This window comes from Chaetomium strumarium (genome assembly GCF_033439665.1).
Source record: "Chaetomium strumarium strain CBS 333.67 chromosome Unknown B0T15scaffold_1, whole genome shotgun sequence".
Classification (NCBI taxonomy): Eukaryota; Fungi; Ascomycota; class Sordariomycetes; order Sordariales; family Chaetomiaceae; genus Chaetomium; species Chaetomium strumarium.
The window spans coordinates 3,839,569-3,857,618 of NW_026944429.1; the positions used below are offsets into that span (position 1 = coordinate 3,839,569).

The 18,050-nt window shown below is 55.5% G+C and overlaps 8 protein-coding genes across 8 annotated transcripts; 4 read left to right on the forward strand and 4 right to left on the reverse strand.

Annotated features, from left to right (window-relative positions):
- Nucleotides 1-35: 35 nt before the first annotated feature.
- Nucleotides 36-3,326, reverse strand: B0T15DRAFT_481847 (tRNA synthetases class II (A)-domain-containing protein; the record flags this gene model as incomplete). The annotated part of the gene is made up of 6 exons (XM_062866056.1): nucleotides 36-221; nucleotides 287-2,698; nucleotides 2,754-2,789; nucleotides 2,852-2,878; nucleotides 2,931-3,076; nucleotides 3,248-3,326. 6 exons carry the CDS (start codon nucleotides 3,324-3,326, stop codon nucleotides 36-38), a joined length of 2,886 nt encoding a protein of 961 aa, XP_062726274.1.
- A 390-nt stretch (nucleotides 3,327-3,716) lies between these two features.
- Nucleotides 3,717-4,655, forward strand: B0T15DRAFT_39883 (uncharacterized protein). The gene is made up of 2 exons (XM_062864973.1): nucleotides 3,717-4,004; nucleotides 4,069-4,655. The coding sequence occupies exons 1-2, from the start codon at nucleotides 3,827-3,829 to the stop codon at nucleotides 4,629-4,631; spliced, it is 741 nt and encodes a 246-aa protein (XP_062726275.1). The 5' UTR covers nucleotides 3,717-3,826; the 3' UTR covers nucleotides 4,632-4,655.
- A 153-nt stretch (nucleotides 4,656-4,808) lies between these two features.
- Nucleotides 4,809-6,259, reverse strand: B0T15DRAFT_518664 (uncharacterized protein). Its single transcript, XM_062868381.1, has 3 exons — nucleotides 5,671-6,259; nucleotides 5,486-5,614; nucleotides 4,809-5,430 (listed from the first exon to the last, which is right to left on the reverse strand). Exons 1-3 carry the CDS (start codon nucleotides 5,785-5,787, stop codon nucleotides 5,089-5,091), a joined length of 588 nt encoding a protein of 195 aa, XP_062726276.1. The 5' UTR covers nucleotides 5,788-6,259; the 3' UTR covers nucleotides 4,809-5,088.
- A 253-nt stretch (nucleotides 6,260-6,512) lies between these two features.
- B0T15DRAFT_518665 (uncharacterized protein) lies at nucleotides 6,513-6,847 on the forward strand. Its single transcript, XM_062868382.1, has one exon. The coding sequence runs from the start codon at nucleotides 6,527-6,529 to the stop codon at nucleotides 6,812-6,814; it is 288 nt and encodes a 95-aa protein (XP_062726277.1). The 5' UTR covers nucleotides 6,513-6,526; the 3' UTR covers nucleotides 6,815-6,847.
- A 255-nt stretch (nucleotides 6,848-7,102) lies between these two features.
- B0T15DRAFT_39935 (phosphatase 2C-like domain-containing protein) lies at nucleotides 7,103-8,869 on the forward strand. The gene has a single exon (XM_062865001.1). The coding sequence runs from the start codon at nucleotides 7,420-7,422 to the stop codon at nucleotides 8,740-8,742; it is 1,323 nt and encodes a 440-aa protein (XP_062726278.1). The 5' UTR covers nucleotides 7,103-7,419; the 3' UTR covers nucleotides 8,743-8,869.
- Nucleotides 8,870-9,889: 1,020 nt separating this feature from the next.
- B0T15DRAFT_40053 (uncharacterized protein) lies at nucleotides 9,890-11,205 on the reverse strand. Its single transcript, XM_062865064.1, has 4 exons — nucleotides 10,995-11,205; nucleotides 10,713-10,914; nucleotides 10,340-10,657; nucleotides 9,890-10,275 (listed from the first exon to the last, which is right to left on the reverse strand). Exons 2-4 carry the CDS (start codon nucleotides 10,906-10,908, stop codon nucleotides 10,121-10,123), a joined length of 669 nt encoding a protein of 222 aa, XP_062726279.1. The 5' UTR covers nucleotides 10,909-10,914; nucleotides 10,995-11,205; the 3' UTR covers nucleotides 9,890-10,120.
- A 1,834-nt stretch (nucleotides 11,206-13,039) lies between these two features.
- B0T15DRAFT_39928 (uncharacterized protein) lies at nucleotides 13,040-14,577 on the reverse strand. The gene is made up of 2 exons (XM_062864994.1): nucleotides 13,895-14,577; nucleotides 13,040-13,828 (listed from the first exon to the last, which is right to left on the reverse strand). Exons 1-2 carry the CDS (start codon nucleotides 14,342-14,344, stop codon nucleotides 13,190-13,192), a joined length of 1,089 nt encoding a protein of 362 aa, XP_062726280.1. The 5' UTR covers nucleotides 14,345-14,577; the 3' UTR covers nucleotides 13,040-13,189.
- Nucleotides 14,578-15,511: 934 nt separating this feature from the next.
- On the forward strand, nucleotides 15,512-17,528 carry B0T15DRAFT_507172 (uncharacterized protein; the record flags this gene model as incomplete). Its single annotated transcript, XM_062867631.1, has 5 exons — nucleotides 15,512-16,050; nucleotides 16,107-16,264; nucleotides 16,315-16,541; nucleotides 16,601-17,003; nucleotides 17,053-17,528. The coding sequence occupies 5 exons, from the start codon at nucleotides 15,512-15,514 to the stop codon at nucleotides 17,526-17,528; spliced, it is 1,803 nt and encodes a 600-aa protein (XP_062726281.1).
- Nucleotides 17,529-18,050: the final 522 nt, after the last annotated feature.

Consider the following 18,050-nt stretch of genomic DNA (forward strand, 5'->3'; position numbering starts at 1 on the left):
TGCGCTGCCCCTTCTTCTGTTCTAAGAATGGAAGCTCAGATACTGAGCTCCTTCATCTTCTCAGCCAGCCACCGCTCCGCCTTCTCGACAGCCTCGTCGAGCTTGGCGGGTTCAGCACCAGCGCCCTGCCGGCTGGGCTCCTTACCGCCCGTCTTGCCGCCAATGACCTCTGTGACGGCCGCCGTCCATTGTTCGGCCGTGATGCCCTTGGACGCGAGGTGCTATGGGTCACGCAGTCAGCAAATACCCTCATCTCATGGCCCTGGAAACCCCGGCGGAAACCTACCGTGCCGACGTAGACACCATGCATAACGGCATCGTCCTTGCTACCTGCAAAGACATAGACGGTCCGCTCCTTGTCCTTGGACTTGTAGTATGTTATGACATCGGAGATGGCCTTGGCATTAGCTGAGATGGGGAGGTGGCCGACGAAGAACTTGGCGTCCTTGTTCTCCTCCTTCTTGAAGTGGCCCTGGACAGTGTCAAGCGCCGTCTTGCTCTCGGCCTTCTGCCGCTTCTTCTGCTCGTCAACGATCTCTTTCTGGATCTTGGTGAAGCGCTGCCGCAACTCCTCCTTGGTCAGGGCAGAGATGGCGAGCGCATCGAGTTCGACAGCAGCAGCCTTGATCTCCGCAGCTTTTTGGGTCCCAAACTCCAATGCCTGGATGTGGTCGAGCTTCTCGCTGAACACCTTGGCGTCACGCTGAGCCTGGTGGGCACCGTCACCCGTGTACGCAACGATACGCCGGATGCCCTTGGCGATGCCACTCTCCTCCACTATAATCAAGTCTTTGATCTGACCTGTCGATTCGACATGTGTGCCGCCGCAAAACTCGACGCTGACCTTGCGCCACTCGGGATTCTTGGGCTCCTTGAGAAGCTTATCCACATCAACACCGATGGACACGACGCGGACTGGGTTAGGGTACGTCTCGCCGAAAACGGCGCGGACACCTTCAATCTCGCGCGCCAGGTCAAGGTCGACATCTTTGTAGTAGGTCTTGAGGTTCCTCCGGATGTCCTCGTTCGACATGTCCTCGATCTTCTTAATTTCCTCCAATGTAACTTGGCTCTTGTGGCTGAAATCGAAGCGTAACTTATCTTGGTCGACCAGCGACCCCTTTTGGTGGACCTCGTCGCCAAGCACTTCTCTCAGCGCATGGTTAAGAATATGCGTGCCGGTGTGGTTGTTTCGGATGGGCTGGCGCCGCAGCTCGTCATACTCGCAGATTACTTCGTCGCCTGCGGTGAGCTCGCCGTACTCAAGGTAGCCGTTGTGGACAATGTAACCGCCATACTCCTGCACATCGAGAACTTTGAACTCGGCAACGCCGTCAATGAGGATCCGACCAGTATCCGCAACCTGGCCGCCTGACTCCGCGTAGAAATTGGTCTTGTCGAGCAGCAGACCGAGGGGTGTCTTCGGCGGGAGTTCCTTGCTGGTTGTACGGAACTCGGTCCCGTTGAAGATGAGCTGCACCTTAGCCTTTACCTTTATGTCACCTTTCTGATACTTGGCTTCCGAGTCCGGTCTGGGAAGCTTGATGGTGTTCTCCAGCTCTGCAATTTGGTGCACGTTGAGCTTTGGGAACGTCTGGACTGCCTCCTTGACAGCCTTGCTCGCCTCCCTCGCCTTTTCGCGGGCGATCTCCACCTCATTCTCGTCGATGGTGAGACCACGCTCCTCAGCCATGAGCTTCGTAAGATCTTCGGGAAAGCCGAAGGTGTCGTAGAGCCTCCAAACATCAGCACCGGAGAGCTTGTTCTGACCGGCTTTGACGGCAAGCGCGGCATACTTTTCGAACTGTTTCTCTCCCCGATCCAGCGTGACGGCGAAAGCCACTTCCTCCTCGTCGAGTATCTCCTTGATGTCGTCTTGCTTCTTCTTGAGCTCTGGGAATTGCTCGCCCATCTGCTCTACCAGTGCCGGCAGGATGCTGGAGAAGAAGGTGCCGATTTCGGCCTGGAAGTACTTCCGGGCGTACCGCACGCCTCTCCGAAGGACTCGTCTAACAACATAACCCCGGCCGATGTTGTTGGGAGCAGCTCCGTCAGCAATAGCGAACGCTAGTAGACGAATATGGTCGGCGGCGACACGATATGCAGTATCGATCCCATCCACATCGTTTTTCCCATACTTGTCAGAGTACGGCCGAGCACCAGTCACCTCCTGTATCCTCGCGAATAAGGGGGTGAAGATATCGGTAGCGTAGTTAGATGTCTTGTCCTGGAGAGCAGACACCAACCGTTCGAAGCCCATGCCGGTATCGATGTGCTTCGCGGGGAGAGGCTTGAGAGACTTGTCCTTCTGGCGGTCGAACTGCATGAAAACGTTGTTCCATACCTCCACAACCAGGGGGTCATCCTGGTTCACGAGGTGCGCAGCATTCCGGCCGCCAACCTTGTCGTAGTGTATCTCACTGCAGGGACCGCACGGCCCTTGGTCACCCATCTCCCAGAAGTTGTCCTTCATATTTCCCGGCAAAATGTGGTCCTCGGGGACACCAACTTCGAGCCACAACTGTTTCGCCTCGAGATCCGGCTCGAGCTGCATCTCAGGGTTGCCTTCGAAGTATGTGACGTAGAGTCGGTTGGGGTCCAGCCCGTAGACCTTGGTCAAGAGCTCCCACGACCATTGAATAGCCTCCTTTTTGAAGTAGTCACCAAAGGACCAGTTCCCCAGCATCTCGAAGAATGTCTGTCGCGAGTCAGCGAATGAGGCTCTCGGGCCTACCGCTATCAAATCTGCTCACATGGTGGTAGCTGTCCTTGCCGACATCATCGAGGTCCTGTTGGGCACAGTTAGCATCGGGAGGCATGGAGAAAGGGGAGGGGGTTCAAGCCCACATACATTGTGTTTGCCACCGGCACGGATGCACTGCGGTGGAAGTCAGCATGGTTATCTCAGGAAACACCGGAGTGCAATTCACCTTCTGTGTATCAACCGCACGCTTCAGCTGGGCCATAGGCTCAGCCTTGCCAATTGTGCCGAGGAAAATGGGTTTGAATTGGTTCATGCCCGCATTCGTGAACAGCAAGGTGGGGTCATTGTGAGGGACGACCGACGACGACGGCACTGAGGAGGCGACAGGTCAGCGAAGCACAAGTAAACAACAAACAATAAGAGGGAAGCTGCACAATGCCCCTAAGACATCGTGATGGTGTTTGTTCGCTGCCTTTCTGCGCGAACAGCTGCGCACACAAACAAAGGCACGCAGCGCGGGGTGCTTGGTGATGTCGCCCTTACCGATTGTATGACCCCTCTCTGCAAAGTAGTCCAGGAACGTCTTGCGGACACGGGGCCCGGTCCACTTGACTTCGGCCATGGTCGGTAGCGTTGAGGATCGAGAGTATAACCGATGGCCAATTCTGGAAACCGACGCGATCCGTCGTGGCAGGCTGGACAACGCGAGGTGACGGGTGGTTGAAGACGCGGCTACCCCTCGAAAGTTCTCGAGTTTAGGGGATTGCGGGGCGGGCCGGGTTTTGTGGTGGAAGCTTCGCGACCCATGACTCAAAGTCTCAAAACCAAGCCGATAGCAGCCGGTGGCACGCGAGCTCCGGGACCAAAACGCCCTGGACAGGCGCAACGCTTCCAACATCATTTGGTTCTGCTCCCCCGTCGCGATATCGGCCGTCTCTTTATCTTAACCCTACCTTCGGATCTCGCATTGGTTGGGCACCCTCCATAGCATTCCAGCCCTCTGCAGCTGGCAGCGCGGCAGAGGGACAATCGGCGAGAAGCGGCGGGTATCAAGGAGAAGCTAGAGAGAAGGAGGAAAAACCCGAAAGTGCTGGCGAACTTTCCGCCGCGCCGCCCCTGGAGATGGACACACTCGGCATTGACCCTTCCTACGCTGCGTACCAACACCAGCACCACAACCACACCCATGGACACTTCGCAACGCAGCAATTACCATCGATCACTGCGCGCAAGCGCAAGGCTGATGCGCCACCAGAGAACAATGAACGGCTTTCCAAGCGGATGAGTTTGTTGAACCTCGGTATGCAACTCCGTCCAATCGGCCCCGTGTGTTGCGTCGCATTTCCCCCACTAACACTCAGCAGAACAATCCGGCCAAAAGTTGCTCGTCCCGGTCGAGAATATAAGGTCTCATTTTCCGGATCACATCAACAAATCTCATGAGAATAAGCAAAGGCCAGGCGATGTTGATGATTCCCGAATGCAACTCGACGACACCAAGTACAAAGTCTACATCAACAACCTGGACGACGAACTGGCCTCTGACAACGAAAGCGACGGCGAAAGCGGAATGGTATTCCTTCCAGACATTGAGAAGTATCTACGCGCCACCCGTATCCCGACCCGTGTGCTCGACCCCCGGCCCGACCCCGCTGCCGAACTGGCGGGCAAGGAGCTGGTGCTGTACAGCGAACCAAGTTCCATCTCGGTTCCCATAGAGCAGGACAGTGTACGCAGGGCCATACTGGAAGCAAGGGCACGGGCGCGGGAGAAGCAACGGGCCGAGCGTGAGCGGGAGCCGGCTGCTTGCCAGGCGCCGGTCCCTGGGCCGATGACGACACTGTCGGCACCATCAGCGAGGATGCTTGTAGGTGCTGTTTCAGGATTAGGGCACGTGGAGGATCCGGATGCGATGGAACTTGATTAAACGGGTTCGACGGCGGCTGTTATTTTCGGCGCTACACATATTGGGTGCTCACGCTATAGGATACGGCGTACTCTGGGATGGGCTACCTTTCAGCGAGGTGTTGCGGAGTACAATGGCGCATCTCAGCAGGCTTGCTGCTATTGGGGACTCGCATAGGCCATCTGATTCAATGAGCATTGTTATTCCTTCTAGGGCTGTTCGTGTTCGTGTTATTAATGAAGGCCAACAACCAACAGGCATGTCCCCATCCCAACTCCGCCGCCAGTTTCTCTGGAACCCCCAAACGCCAACGCAACAGCCCGAGGGCCGCGATCGTTTTGCACCATTGTATAATCGTATGGTTTTCTGACTCCCCATGGAATCCACATCGCAACTCCGACTCCTTCGCCACCAAAGCTCGGCCTGAGAGGCCACGTCCGATCCTGTGATTTCGGAGACGGTCGGTGCTCCCCGTGCCTCAAGATCGGGTGGAGCTCGGCGGAGGTCCTGGCGGTGGCGCGTATATGTCTTGTAACTGAGTCGACGTGGGCGGTGGCCCAGCTGGCGGTGTGTACTCGACGTGCTGCTCGAGCGGCTGTGGACTCTCTGGGCCACTCTGCTGCTGGGCGGTAGTGAATTTCGTTGAGCCAGCCGGGGGCTCATACATCGGCGGCCGCGGCGCATTCGGATCATAGATCGGCGGGGGCATGGCGTGCATGTCGTAATAGTGGCCTTCCGGGGCATATGGATAGACATTCGTAGGTTGCGGATAGCGGTAGCGAGGGTCGACTTGGGCGAGTGTTGCGCGCGAGACCATGAACTAGACCCCACCTATATTAGTGCTAAGGCCCCAAATGGAGTGAGAGAGGGCATACCCGGTGATAACCCAGGGGCGCTAGACCCTTGCGTATCCGCCTTTGCGCGTGCATGTATCCCAGCAGGAGGTAAAGGCTGATTATGGCGACTATGCCAAGAAACACCGACCACTTGACAATGTATCCAGTCTGCGGGCGAGTCAGATTTCTGTGTTCTTGTGAAGCTGGCGATTTAATGCACCTACCTTAGTATTCCAGAACGGCACATAGCAACTGCTCTCATCAATGTCGCCATTTTCAGTGAGAGTGCAACCGTCGTAGTCGTATTGGCGGGAGAAGAGCTTCTGGGCCATAGGGGCCATGATGAGATCAAGTTGGCGCGGGAGCTTCCGGCCTAGTTCGGACGAGTCGATGAATGAGTCGATGAATGAGGTAAGTCGTTGTTGAACGTTGGTGCCGTACAGATTGAGAGAAGGGAAGCGAAATATAACAAGGCACTGTTCTCGATGTACGGGCGCCAGAAACGAATGGGCCTTGCGCCGGTGGAAAGTCCAGTATCTGCACCTGGAATATGAAAGAGAGGAAATGAACCGGCGGGAAATGAAAGAGAAGAGGCGCCAAGACAGTCTAGGGACACGCTCTCCATGAAATGTTCAAGGGCAACTGCCGCCGATCGCGAGGTGGCCGGTGCCTTCAACGCCTGAACGCAGCGGGCCGGCTCCACTGTTGCGGGAAGCCCCTAGCGGGCCCAGTCCTCCATTCAACCCAGCCACTTGAATGTGAGACGGCAGTGGTACACAGAGAGATGCAGCCGAATGCGGAGTTTCATCAACACTTCAACGTTTCAGTTACAAGCGGGCCGAGCAAGAGCATGACTGTGAAGCCCAACTTCACCTCGGGAGATCAGCAGCAACTGCCCCAGCGATTACTTGAGGGTTTACGTGTACTACCTCCCACCAGGTCTGGGGGGCATCGGGCGCTCTACACTGAGGGATAGCTGTCGTCTTGGTTGATGATTGTATAAGCATCTAACTCCGTGCTGGGCTCTATGTGAGATACCTATGTTCAATAGATATCGCTTCGGATCCGGGATCCCAGGATATGAAGGGTCGCTGTTCTATGAGCAGTGTACTAGTATTTCTCATCTCCGCTGGGCTGCATTGTCCACATTATCAGGAACCAGGCGCAGATATGCCACTCCCTAGGTCTTTCTCGCTTTTCCGTCTCCAGATCGGGCTTCCAGATTGGTTTCTCATTGTAACCCCAACCTCGAGTTCGATATCGGTGACAGGGCAGCCCTTTGCCAGCACACGTAGATCAGTCGGCCACCCTAGACTACCTACCTACCTAAGGTCCTTCCGGTACGGTATTGAAAAGTCCGAGCTGTGAGCCGGTGGTAGGCAGTTTGCAGCATGACGCACTCTGGACATTATCTGAACACCTAATCTCGCAATTTAACAACCTCGAGACAACCTACCTCAACCTGCCAAGACATGAAACCCGCAGCTCCGGCGAGCCCCGCGAGGGATGAGACCCGCATCCGGCGCATCGGCGATCGGCTCACAGGGCTCGCACAGGCCAAGCCGCAGCCCCCAACCGATCCAAACCGGACCACGATGTTGGGAACTTGGGATCCAGAAGCGAAGTCCCCACATCTGCATTGAAAATTGCGTTGTGCCATCAGTGACATAATAGCGCAGCACCCTGCATGCTCTGTATGTGCATATAGGGTGCCCAATCGAACCACAGTTGCGTATATACAACTGGGGTCGAATTGAGCGTATATCTGTAGCCCGGACTTCAAGAATCAAGACTCGACGGCGGACCCAATGCCTTGGACCGCCCTGTCTCCGCTCGGACCCGTTACGCAACGACGACCGCCGAGCACGCGCGTGATGCTTTGGAAGAAGGATTTATTCACCTAAAACTCCAATCCTTTGCGGGCCTTGCCGGTCTCGCAGATCAAGATCTCTTATCCTCCTGGCCAACACGAAATGGCGGGTACTGTTCGCGCTGCCCGAGTGTTCTCGCTGCCATGCCGTGCGACGCCTATGTACGTCCAGACCCTCACGAGGACGAAAGCTCTCTATACCACCGGCCCGGTAGCTTCCTTCAGATCCACAAGACAAGCCGCGAGAACAGAAGGGAATAATATTCCAGCGACCAGAGTCACCGCAGCGGTATCAGCCCCTCGAAAACAACGCCATCGTGCCTTTGGCCTGCCCGCCTTGTCGCCTTCGAAGCGCGCCTATTCCACAGATGCACCTTCGCCGAGCACGCAGTTCGTATACAATGTCGCAGCTTCGTACATCGCCAAGGGCCGGCGCTATGATCCCTCGACGCACGTCTATCAATTCAATCCATACAACCGCGTACAACCACCGAAAGCCGGCCGAGAGAAAGCCTCACGGGCCGAGTCGGGACAAGATGCCTTCTTCGTGAGCCGCCTTGGCGCCGTCCCGGGCGAAGTTGCGCTCGGCGTAGCAGACGGGGTGGGCGGGTGGATGGATAGCGGTGTCGACCCAGCCGACTTCTCACACGCTTTTTGCGACTATATGGCGGCGGCTGCCGGCTCAGCCACGGCCACGGCCACAAAAGGAGACGCTGCGGTTCCCCTCACGGCGCGTCAGCTGATGCAGAAGGGCTACGAAGCCGTATATCGCGATCCGGCCATCAAGGCCGGCGGAAGCACGGCAATCGTGGGACTCCTCACGTCAAAGGGAATGCTAGAGGTGGCGAACCTCGGCGATAGTGGCTTTATCCTGTTGCGACTGAATGGGGTACACGCTTTCAGCGAGCCGCAAACACATGCGTTCAATACGCCGTATCAGCTCAGCGTGGTGCCGCCGAGTATGCTGCTACGTGCTGCAGCTTTTGGCGGCGCGCAGCTTATGGACCAGCCGCGTGACGCCGAGGTGAGCCGTCACCGCTTACGCCATGGCGACGTCCTGGTTTTCGCGAGCGACGGACTGTGGGACAACCTCTTCAATCAGGACGTGCTACGAATCGTCAGCCGGACCATGGTCAAGGTGGGCGCGTGGGCGACCACCGATAGGGGAGTGCAGGTGGCGCCGGACTTGCGACCGTATATCAAATCTGGAGAGAACAAGCACGCCACGCTACAAAGCACGCTGGCAACGGAGATAGTGGGCGCCGCCAAGGCCGCCAGCGTCAACACGAAACTCGATGGTCCGTTTGCCAAGGAGGTGAAGAAGTACTACCCGCATGAGGTGTGGCGTGGTGGAAAGGAGGACGACATCTGCGTTGTGGTGGTGCTTGTGGCGGAAGAGGAGGTTCTCCCGAAGGCGAACCTTTGAGAACATCTCAGGCACACGGCACATTCTGAATCTAGAATACCCAGCATTTATCACCAGACGAGACCCTAGGTCCGTTGATTCGGCACCGAAAGAGTTCCATGAGTCGAAAGTAAAGTCGACCCTTCATCCCAGATCATTGCCGAGTGTTTTCAGACGTCTTTGTTGGTCCATAAGGTCGACTCATCGATTGATGTTAACGGTCCTCAGTGTCAACCAATCGATTGAGTTTTTCTGTTTGTGTTTAAACGGATTTGCATGGAGACGGTAGATATGGTTATAGAAAGCAGGTTGCGTACAGGTTTTGCCTATTTGCGGCCAATCTGTTTACTAGACCCGAGAGATGTCAACAGTCGCATGCGTAGAGATAGAGATCACCATCATTATCTGAGCAGTTTCTTCCACTCACTTCGGCCTAGCAAATCAGCTGTTTCGTTAGATCCGGAGGCTTAGAGATAATTCAGCCGCCTTCGCGAAGGTTTCATCCTGATCTTGACTAATCCGTGCCTTGACCTCAGACAACCATATCGCACAGGCCATCGCCGCCTTCGTAATCAACAAAGCGCTTCAATACCTTGCTACCATACTGCATCGCGTAGATCGGCGTACCTTACACGAGATATCTAGACATACATGTACACGTTAATACGGTACTGAGAAAGCAACACCCGCGTTCCGCACATGTAAGTTTCCACCGAGGCCCACACACTGCGATGGATGTGTCTTCGGGTCATGCAACGTCTACGGGATCCGGCAGCTTGCCACATAAGCAATTGATGATCCCGAACCCGCTTCCATTGACAGGACCTGCAGTGTGTCTGCATCCGTCGGATACCTACATCAAGCTGCAAGGTAAGAGGAACCGATCACGTCTCCGTCAATCGTCACGGCTACCACAGCAACCAAAAACTAGTTATTAATTCCCAGGCTAGGTAGGCACCAGGCATTGGATATGCCCTCTACACTAGCCCGATCAACCACTAAACGAAAGGCCGGTGCTATGAGAAGCTATTCTTGACGAACCGACAGGTGCTCGCTCCGTCATGCATGAGCACGGACACAGACATCTCAGCCGGACATGGCATTGACGATGCGCAGAGAATCGCAACAATGCAAAGTCCAGTACTCGTCATCCTGTTTCCCGTAAGTCATCCGACGTGCCTGCATGAAATTGGCCCCATCCCCGCTAATCCCATTCGCCCGTACCAAGATCCTGGCCGAGTTTGCCGTGAACTGACTCGCCGCATTATGCGAGTTCAGACGCAACGCTCAATTACAGTATCTTCAAGAACAATATATGTACGAGAAGACAAATGCAACATAAAAGGTATCAACTTGAAACCGTCCAACGCCCAAGGAAAAAAACACCACCCATCGCTTCCTAGTTAAAGAAGATGAGGGCAGCCACGGTGACCAGGATGAGCGCAAGCGGCGAAGCGAAGCGTTGGCCGTTGTTAGTGTTGACTGGGGCGGTCGTGGCAGCAGTAGTCTGGGCGCGCGTCGTCGTGGGAACCACAGTTGTGGTGGTGGTGAAGGCTGGAGACAAAACGTCAGTGTTCCAAGTTACGAGGGAAAATAGAGGGCGACAGTCGCGACGTACTAGAGCTGGAGCTGGTCGACTCGCTCGAGGTGCTCGAGGACTCGGTGCTAGAGGAGCTCGACGAGCTCGAGGTAGTGCTAGTGCTCGAGCTCTCGCTGGTGGTGCTACTAGTAGAAGAGGTGCTCGAGACCGAGGCGCTGGTGCTAGAGGCGCTCACAGACGAGGCCGAGCTGGTGCTGCTGGGGAGAGTTCCGGTGCCGGTGTATTCCCACTGTTTGCTGTAGTTGGATTCCCCGGTCTCATCGGTAATCCGGAAGGCATACGTGCCCGAGGGCAGGTCCTCAGGGGTGAAGGTGTACGAGTCACCGGTCGCGCCAGCTGTCCTTCGTCAGAGACATTCGCTTTGCACACCAAAGAACCAGCGTTTGCTTACAGACGAGGTCGGTGACCTTCTTTAAGTTATCAGGGTCTTCGCCCGCCATGAGAGTGATGGTGACTGGCCCTTGAGCATTGTTCCACTTCAGTGTGAAGGGCACATTCTCCTGGAGCTCGTACTGGGAGTTGAGCAAGACGGGCTTAGCCAACACACAGGCCGCGAAGGCGAGAACGGCGCCGACGGAGAGCTTCATTGTGGACTGGTTCGAGATGAATATTCAGAGTAAGCAATGGCTCAGAAGATAGCGTAACTGACGAGGCAGAAGATTAGTCAATGCACCTGAAGATGAAGAGACAAGTTGGCGACGGCTGAAGTAGGTGGTTTGGGCTATGCTTGGAACGTGCAATTTGGTTGCCCCGGTGCTGTCTTACCTGGCTGGGTGGAATGTTGTGGTGTGGAGGAAACAGTCGCAGTTGCGTCTGGGTTATAAGCCAGATGCGGTAGGCGTAGATTGCTGAGTAAAACGATCGTGGAGAAATTAGAATTATAATAGCAGCAGTGAATACCAGTCGCGAGACTAAAAGTGTGCGATTGGGAAAACAGAAAGGCAAGAGGGAAAGAGCGAGAAGACAACGGCGGCACACAGGGGGCAAAATAACCGACAACCCCAGCGCCGGTCGCGATCTCCGGAGGCTCCAACACTCCTTCCAAACGCCAATAGGAAGCGGAGGAAAGAATGAGCTATTCGCTGCTAGCGCACCCCAGATAATGCTTGCGGCGGCACGGCGGGATACCTACAAGGGGGGCTGTCAGGGACGGATCGGGGGTCAAGTCGCAGGGTCTAGGTCATCAAGAGAACCGAATTCGGTCGCTCACTGCCAGGCAACCTCATCCATCGACGGCAGGCAGGATGCTGAAGGCGCGTTTTGAACGCTCGACGACTGGCACAGAAAACCATGATGTGGCGGCGACGGGCTCCTTCCAGTCTCATCAGCCGCATTGTCGCAATCCACAGCCCCCATCGGCATTCCATCCCAGTCTAGTGCGCGGCGTTGTTTGCGGAAATTGCTCATTACAATCCAATGGTCTCGATCTAGCCAAGCACAAGTGCTTCGCAGAAACAAGTTCCGCTGCGCGCGCCTGGATCTCTCATCGTGCCTTTTGGGACGACACCCGGAATGTTGGCGAATATGGTTCCTTTTATACCCTCAGTCGAGTTCTCCTGGTGACATAAAATTCTCAGATCATTTTCTGCATCCGACACGCATTCACGTGGGAATGAAGATGTGGTGGGCCCGAGAGATCCAGTGCTGCAAGGGGATGAGTGGACAAGCTAGGTGGAGTATGGCTGTAGCTTTACCCTGTCGTGATTGGCTGAACTCACTTAGACTTGCGTCCAGCAAGACCAGCCGAAAGTCAAGAAGCATTCAAGTTGATGATATTGTACATATCTAGGTACCGTAGGTAGTTAACGTTATTGTGTGTGCCGGTACTGTATGTACAATACACAAACTCAGGTAGGGAGGCACCGCTTAGTTCGTACGGAGTACGAGAATTCAGAATAAGGGTAACTGCCAGCTAAGGCTTATCGCCGTTTGTGAAGCGTACCTGATTGTACACTACCTCGGAGCGCCTGATACAAATGTAGATGCTGATTTCCGACAAGGCTGCCTCAAACGACTACTTATGTAGTTACCTAAGGTATATTATTATAGTCGCATTGGGGGCTGAGGCACAGCAGCTGCCAGTTGGACATTGATGCATGCGGTGTTCAGACAGTGCAACACAAGATTCCGCACTTGTGCTCGGCGTGCTCCGGGTTCTCCTTGTCCCACCACTATCTACCTAGGTACTGTACTGTGGCAGAGCTCCGAGTCTATGGCTGGACGAACCAGCCGCCTTGCTGGGACCGGTCGTACCACTCCGTGGTACGCGGTTGAGGCACGCGGTCGACAAACGCTGTGCCTGCTTGCTTGCATGTCATCTCACTCTGCCCCATGCGTCGCCCCTCGGTTCTCTTGGGATGTCTCGGGAAGCACATGTAGGTCAGCCACAAAGCTAATCAAGCCGCAGACGGAGCTAGGTCGCACAATGGCCATTTCTCGATGCCCGGTATGCATAACGGGACAAAGGGCGGAGTTTCCTCTGTCGTATGTGACCCTTTTACCCAGAGCAGAAGGCAATCCGCACCCAATGCTGGCCTTCGTCGATGTCGGCATCGTGATGTCACGGTGAACACCTTGCCCAGATGCTGCAATCTGAAAACACCTCCATCATGGATAAACTTTTGGGCGATGCCGGATCTGCAGCCGTAGTCCTCAATGAAGGGGGCCAAGACGAGTGGTGTACGTTGTGTAACGCCCCTTCTAGCCTTTACTGTGCAGAGTCATCTGCAAGTGCAGTGCATCTGCCACACCAAAGCGTCAGGCTGACCGGTATTGCTGTGCTGTCTTCGTTGTCTTAACAATTCTGCTGGATGTTTCAGTAGTGGGACGCCGGGGAACTCAGTCGCGCCTCCTTGTTCTCCTCGGCGATCAAGCGAGAAGGCACTCGACAACGCCGCGATGGACGCCTTGGGTCTCTTCAAACAGAACCCGGATAGCAGCTCCAAGCCCTCTCATCCTGTTCACAAAATCATCCAGTGAACCCCCAACGCCAAAGTACAACCGCTTCGCGGCAACGAGAGCACGGGCGTTGCCACTTGGACGCTCCTGGCGCTCTCGTTGCAAAATTGAGAGCAGTATGCTGCTGAAGCTTTCGAGAGCGAATGGAGAGTAAATGGTCTCTGACCCGAGCACCAATGTCTTTGTTGTCTTCGGAAGGCTGGTCGGAATTCCTGAGCGGTAAAGTAAATCGACGAAGTCGGTCGACCAAGCTCCAGACAGAAAAGAGAGGGTGATACAGTTCGAGTCGAGGGACCGCCTGAAGGCTTCGAGCACTTCGGGGGCCAACTCGAGCTCTCCGTCGACTGCGAATGCCTCATCAAGGACGGCGTCTTGCCCTCGCTGCTGGAGTGCCCAGGCGAGGATCAAGTTAGGCAGCGTCACAAGATAGAGTACGGTAGGGTTGTAGTCTGCGAGTGTGAGCACCAAGGCCTTCTTGTGCTCGGACTTTCTCTCGGCCAGGGCCCAATGAAAGACAACGAGAGAAGGCAATGCTGTGCCGCAGCCAAGCTGCAAGACGAGTCAGCACATTCACAGCCGCTTTGATGTGGAAAGAGCCGGAGTAAGGGCCCGCACCTCGATCACAATGCACGGATCATCAACCAACAGATCAGACACTTTCTCGGCTGCGAGGACTTTGACCAGGTCGACACTACTCTCCCAACTCTTGAAGCCGCCTTCATAGATGCCCGTCTTAACGTCGTGCTCACCAAGGCCGGCTTCGGAGTCTGCAGAGTTGTCGATGTTCTCCTCAGCCATCAGCTGCACGCGCACATCCCATAACTCGCGGCGTGGTAGCGAGATGGCGCGGCCGTCGCCAAGTTCGACATCGAGCAGGTTGAAGGCGATCTTAGATGGCAGCTTCGACAGGATGTCTTCCAACTCGTGATGCGTAGCCGGCAGCAATGGCTTCCCTTGGACGGGGAAAGCACCTGCTGTCGACTTACCTACCGCCTGTGGTGGAGAAGATAGGGCTTGATGGTCGTCCTCTATGTCGTCCCCGGCGAAAGAAAATGAGAAACCCATCTCTCAACGCCAGCCAGGCTGGAAACCCTCGACGCTCCTCTGGTTCAGAAAAACTTTCGTCGGATCTTCAGACGATGTCCCACAACTTAAGAGACAGTCGCACTTGGTGCACCAGACGTGCGTGCTTCACGATCGATTATATGTTCTCTCGATCGCTCTCTTAATTGTGTTCTGCGACGGTCCTAGTTTTATCCGTCAGCCGAAGCTTTTCTTCGACTGTGGGGACTGTCAAGCATCCGTTTCGGTAAGGTGGGGTAATCACGCCCGCATTACCTAAGGTTGAACATCTGACAAGCTCCAGGGGAGTTTCGGCAGGCATCTCTCATTCGCCATCTGCTAATAAGCATCAGTGGCCTCCCGGACACAACCAGCAACCGCTGTGGTTGGACGAAATACGACGCGAATCCAGGAACACTCTCGTCCTTCACACGGCTCTATCTTCCTCGCATCACGTCTGAGCTGCCTTCCCGCAGGGGCCGGGGAAGCATGCGGGCCCAGAGGAGAGCAACGCCGATTGGACTGCAGATGCAATACCCGAGATGGCCGCCATCAACATGGACTAGAATTGCCCGAGAGATGGGTCTGCGTTGTTCGGTCGTGCCGTTGCAGGACGTGCCCTGACTTCGAGAGGCTTTGGTCGAGCACCATCAGTTAGGGAGGCTGGCTCAGCGCAACGTCTCGGCCACCGTAAACGGACCAACTGTGCAGTTGCTCTCTCGGAGTTGAAGTTTGGATGCATCCACTCTGTCAAGCTGGAATGGGGCGGAGGCTTGAACTGTGTCGTATTCCTTTGACCAGTCTGCATGTCTGTTCCTGCTTGTCTGAGAGCACCTGGGAGTTCACGGCTGGGTAAGTTCACCGACCTGCGAGCAGCAACCTGGAATCCTCCCCCGCTCTTGCCACTCCTGAGATTCCAGACAAGGTCCGGCCACGGAGAGATTCCAGGTTGCTTGCTCCATTGTTGGGATGACGGCGCGCTGCTCCCATTGTCACTTATCAGTGCATCATCTCAGCTCCTACGACCCCCTTAAACCCAGGATATAAAGAGTCAACAGTCGTAGACCCCAACACTGAACCCTCCGGCCAGATCCAATGATATCCAGCGCTGTCTTGAGCATTGTCGACTGTCACCGGCTTCCCCGAGTGTCCCTTCCTTCAAAGCCTGCCATGACGGCTGCCACTGAGACCGCGGCCGAAACCAAGAGCCATGCCACTTCGGCCGAACCCCCACTACCAGGTGCTACTTACACGGTTCGCGAACAACCACTGGGATCCTCGAGGCACATCCGTATCGTAGGCATCGGGGCCGGAGCGAGCGGCCTGAATCTGATTCGGACCCTACGGCTCAACCTCAGCGACTACGAAGCTGTCATCTATGAGAAGAACTCGGATGTGGGAGGCACCTGGCTGGAGAACCGCTATCCCGGGTGCCGCTGCGACGTGCCCAGCCATAACTACCAATTCTCGTGGCAGCAAAAGAAGGACTGGGCGAACTTCTTCGCGGCAGCTGAGGAAATCGGAGACTATCTCTGCCATGTCTGCGACGAGGAGGGCATGAGGGACTCGATAAAGACTTCACACCAAGTGGTCTCGGCTCGGTGGAACGAGGAAGACGGCCGGTGGGAACTAGTCATTCGGAACCTGGAAACAGGGGAGGAGTTTGGCGACCACGCTACCTTCCTTGTCGATGGCACGGGCATATTGAAGTAAGCCGAGGGTGGGTTGTTGCAGGATCTAGTTCGCTGACTCCCGAGCCACATAGCAACTGGAAGTGGCCCGACGTCGAAGGAATCGACGTCTATAAGGGGCGCTTGATACACACTGCCTGCTGGCCAAAGGATTTCGACCACACGGGGAAGACAATCGCCGTCATTGGAAATGGATCGAGCGGAGTTCAGGTGTTACCAGAGCTACAAAAAGGTATGGACTTTTTCTCACTGAACTTCCCATGTGACCCTGACAACATCCAGGTGCGCATAAACTGTACCATATCTTCCGGACACCCACCTGGGTGGTCCCGCCAAGGATACAGGCGTGGAAAATCATGGGCCAGGCCGGCGAGATCCTGAGCAAAATTCAGATGGATCAACATGAGAACTTTTCCCAAGAAACTGTTGAGAGGTTCAAATCAGAGCCGGAGTTCTACCACGAGTTCGTCAAAAAGATCGAGGCGGAGGTGAACAATGCTTTTCCAATCGTGAGTTTGACACTTCTGAATGTGTCTCTGGCACGGAGATATCTAACGCGGTTCGCCAGGTCCTCACACAGAGTCCGGTTCAGGCCTTTGCGCGGGCCAAGGTCACAGAGTACATGACATTGATGCTTGGAGGGAACGAAAAACTCTGCAAGGCCCTAATACCCGACTTTCCTCTTGGGTACAAAAGAATGACGCCCGGCCACGGGTACCTGCAGGCGCTTACGAAGCCCAATGTCGAAGTGAGGAAGTCTGAGATCAAGCGGTTTGTGCCAGAGGGTATCGAGCTAGATTCGGGCGAGATACTCGAAGTCGACGCCATCGTCTGTGCCACCGGCTTCGACACGTCCTTTTGCCCGCGGTTCCCCATCGTCGGACGCGAGGGCAACCTCCAAGAGAGGTGGAAGGAGGAGACGCCCAAGGCATACATGTCCTTGGCTGTGGCCGGACTGCCAAACTACTTCAGTACGCCCCCAGCTGCCCCTGTACATTTAAGAAGTATTGGATACCTTAGTATTCAAGCGCAACATGACTAACACGCAGAACCCCGCAGTGTTCCTCGGCCCCAACGCGCCCATCGGCCACGGCAGCGTCTTCACGCTCAGCGAGCACATCGCCAAGTATATCACGTCGGTGATCAAAAAGTGCCAGACCGAGTGCATCAAAGCCATCGCCCCCTCCCGCGCCGCAGTCGACGACTACTTCGAGCACATCACCACCTTCATGCCGCGGACCGCGTGGGCTGCTCCCGGTGGCCGCTCCTGGTTCAAGAACGGGCGGGAGGACGGGCCGGTGACGGCGCTGCACCCGGGCAGCCGCATCCATTTCTTCCACATGCTGGAACGGTTCCGAGGCGAGGACTGGGAGTATGTGTACGAGAACCCGAACCAAAACAGATTTTGGTACCTCGGCAACGGCTTCTCGACGAAGGAGCTGGATCCCCGGGTGGATTCGACTTGGTATCTTGACGGGTCGGCCGTTGTACAGTGAGCGTGACCTGGAGGAGCTGGGTTGAGACGGAGAGGGAAGGAAGATTGTGGCTGTGGCTCTGGAGGTGTCTGTTGTGAGACCGCCTGTGATCCGTCTGCTCTTGGGTCCGCGTCGTTCATTTCCGGTTTTCTATTCCTCATATATCGCATCGTAGATAGAACAGGGGGGAAATGGGGTTCTTGTATTTACCTGCCTGGTGGCAAAGACATGGCAGGATGCGGGGCGTTATTACCGTATCCGTAGCGGACATACGGTCCATCTCGGAATAATACGTCCCCGTCAGCTAGATCTTGCCAGCTCATATATTCGTATCCGATTGTTGCATGGTCCAACCTCCCGTTTGACAGCTTCTGATCGGTCACCTACTACTGCCTTACATTGCCCCCGCCCACAACTTGGATTCATACATAGCGTTAGACACTCTAGGGTGGGGGGTGTTGGAAGGTGCAACGCACACCTGGGGTTTAAAAGGAAATTCTGGGCAGTGGAAAACCAACTCCTGTTCACTTACAACAACCAACC

What these genes read in the sequence shown, in the direction of transcription:
- B0T15DRAFT_39883 (XM_062864973.1), top strand. Translation starts at nt 3,827, where the DNA reads ATGGACACACTCGGCATTGACCCTTCCTACGCTGCGTACCAACACCAG. An exon ending in GATGAGTTTGTTGAACCTCG is followed by an intron (nt 4,005 to 4,068) that starts GTATGCAACTCC and finishes AACACTCAGCAG; the next exon opens with AACAATCCGGCCAAAAGTTG.
- B0T15DRAFT_518664 (XM_062868381.1), bottom strand. Translation starts at nt 5,787, where the DNA reads ATGGCCCCTATGGCCCAGAAGCTCTTCTCCCGCCAATACGACTACGAC. An exon ending in TGCCGTTCTGGAATACTAAG is followed by an intron (nt 5,615 to 5,670) that starts GTAGGTGCATTA and finishes ACTCGCCCGCAG; the next exon opens with ACTGGATACATTGTCAAGTG. An exon ending in CGCCCCTGGGTTATCACCGG is followed by an intron (nt 5,431 to 5,485) that starts GTATGCCCTCTC and finishes GGTGGGGTCTAG; the next exon opens with TTCATGGTCTCGCGCGCAAC.
- B0T15DRAFT_518665 (XM_062868382.1), top strand. Translation starts at nt 6,527, where the DNA reads ATGAAGGGTCGCTGTTCTATGAGCAGTGTACTAGTATTTCTCATCTCC.
- B0T15DRAFT_39935 (XM_062865001.1), top strand. Translation starts at nt 7,420, where the DNA reads ATGGCGGGTACTGTTCGCGCTGCCCGAGTGTTCTCGCTGCCATGCCGT.
- B0T15DRAFT_40053 (XM_062865064.1), bottom strand. Translation starts at nt 10,908, where the DNA reads ATGAAGCTCTCCGTCGGCGCCGTTCTCGCCTTCGCGGCCTGTGTGTTG. An exon ending in GAAGGTCACCGACCTCGTCT is followed by an intron (nt 10,658 to 10,712) that starts GTAAGCAAACGC and finishes GACGAAGGACAG; the next exon opens with CTGGCGCGACCGGTGACTCG. An exon ending in GTCGACCAGCTCCAGCTCTA is followed by an intron (nt 10,276 to 10,339) that starts GTACGTCGCGAC and finishes TTTTGTCTCCAG; the next exon opens with CCTTCACCACCACCACAACT.
- B0T15DRAFT_39928 (XM_062864994.1), bottom strand. Translation starts at nt 14,344, where the DNA reads ATGGGTTTCTCATTTTCTTTCGCCGGGGACGACATAGAGGACGACCAT. An exon ending in ATCCGTGCATTGTGATCGAG is followed by an intron (nt 13,829 to 13,894) that starts GTGCGGGCCCTT and finishes CTCGTCTTGCAG; the next exon opens with CTTGGCTGCGGCACAGCATT.